This window comes from Talpa occidentalis, unplaced genomic scaffold, assembly GCF_014898055.3.
Source record: "Talpa occidentalis isolate TD23 unplaced genomic scaffold, MPIMG_talOcc4v2.1 talOcc4.4, whole genome shotgun sequence".
Lineage (NCBI taxonomy): Eukaryota > Metazoa > Chordata > Mammalia > Eulipotyphla > Talpidae > Talpa > Talpa occidentalis.
The window spans coordinates 9,126,863-9,128,613 of record NW_023604295.1 but is presented as its reverse complement, the minus strand read 5'-3'; the positions used below and the strand labels follow the sequence as shown (position 1 = coordinate 9,128,613).

Here is a 1,751-nt window from a genome sequence, read left to right as displayed (position 1 = left end):
TCTCCTAATATTATCGTTGGATGTAAAATATGAGCCTCACCTTCCATAGGATCACTAAAAGCACAAATATTTTATTTTCCATAAAATCATTTCTTGAAGATGTGATTCCAAAAAATCAAATGAAAATTTATCTTTCTCTTTGTTTCTCCTGACCGTGGATTTAACATCTCTATTTAAGACTATGAAAAAAAGCACTTCATGCTTTCAAAATAGAGTGTTAAAAGTTTAAAAATTAATATAAATGAGAAGGAAAAGCCTGGTGTCCTCAGGCCTGGTGTTCCAAAATTTCAAACTATTTGCCTCTTGTCAAACACCTCATGAAGCGAAATGATAACTCTTGGGCTTTCAGTTATAAACCATTTCTCACATAAAGATGTGAAGAATCACTAAAGGAAAATAATAGATATGAAGCAAGAGGTAATAGACGAAGAGGTTCAAGGTTAAAGTAGAATATGATGATGTGCTGAATGTCAATAAAAAGAAGATAAAATAATTGTCTGCCTGGAGCAGGTAAAGATTGTCAATAAAAATGTTATTTCTTTCCATAAAGATTGGTTACAAAACAGTCATTTTTAAATCTCATGAGTAAGGCTTTGAGGATGAGAAAATGGTTTCTCATGAATGGTGCACCAACTGGTTCAGATGTGGTGAGACAAAGCAGATTTCCTCATTGTCTGTGAAGCCATGTCTAAAACCAGGCGTCAACAAATTACTTAGATTGTTCCTAAAAATGAGCCAATGAGGTGAGCTCATGTGGTGGGTCCCACCCATACTGAGGTCCTATAAAAGGCCTTGTGGAGGGAGAAATGTCCACACTGAAGTAACACTTTTATACTCCTTCTCCACCCAAGGACAACCTCAACCACCAACACCATGTGTGGCAGCTACTACGGAAACTACTATGGAGGCCTGGGCTGTGGCTACAGAGGCCTGGGCTGTGGCTACAGAGGCCTGGGCTATGGCTACGGTGGCCTGGGCTATGGCTATGGTGGCCTGGGCTATGGCTATGGTGGCCTGGGCTGTGGCTATGGCTCCTGCTATGGCTGTGGCTACCGCAGACTGGGCTGTGGCTACGGCTGTGGATATGGTTCTGGCTATGGATGTGGCTCTGGCTTTGGCTACTACTATTGAGAACATGACAAGCTCCCATCATCTGAGGAATCTTCTAATGATTAGCCAGTTCTGAACCCTACCAGTTCCCTGCTTTTTCCTCAAATGTTATCCTACACTCTACTACAGACTTCTGTTATGATTTTCTAACAAGATACCTGGTTCTGGTGCCACTAATACCTGGAAGAACATAAAATTCATCTTGTGAACTCATGTTCCCCTTGGTATCAAAATGAGGTTGCTGTAACTCCAACTCTTGTGATTTTATCCTAAATTTGTTTTCCTAATAAATATTGTATGTCTTAATAAATCTGTGAGAGAAAATTGCTTTTATTTCTATTCATTTATTATGCAGTTTACATCTTTAGTTGTTTGTGGGAATACAGTTACTTTTCTTTGGGAAATAATTTTCCTCATTATTTATCTTTGCTGTACCAATTCCTAAATTTATGACTTCAGAGAAATCTGTGAACTTTGTAAATCTGCTTCTTGTCTGGTAAAAGATAAAGGGAATTTTATTATTTTATGGTGCTTTTAGGTCTTTGTATTTTGTGCTGCATAGATCATTAAGTCTTTGAGATAGTATGCAGGCTGCCTCCAGTCTCAACAGGGACCTGGTATGTTGGGCTGATGTAAGCCTC

General features: G+C 38.9%; 1 protein-coding gene across 1 annotated transcript; it reads left to right on the top strand.

The window, feature by feature from the left end:
• The first annotated feature begins 738 nt into the window (after positions 1-738).
• On the top strand, positions 739-1,131 carry LOC119257106 (keratin-associated protein 6-3-like). The gene is made up of 2 exons (XM_037524806.1): positions 739-743; positions 852-1,131. The coding sequence occupies exons 1-2, from the start codon at positions 739-741 to the stop codon at positions 1,129-1,131; spliced, it is 285 nt and encodes a 94-aa protein (XP_037380703.1).
• The last annotated feature ends 620 nt before the right edge of the window (positions 1,132-1,751 follow it).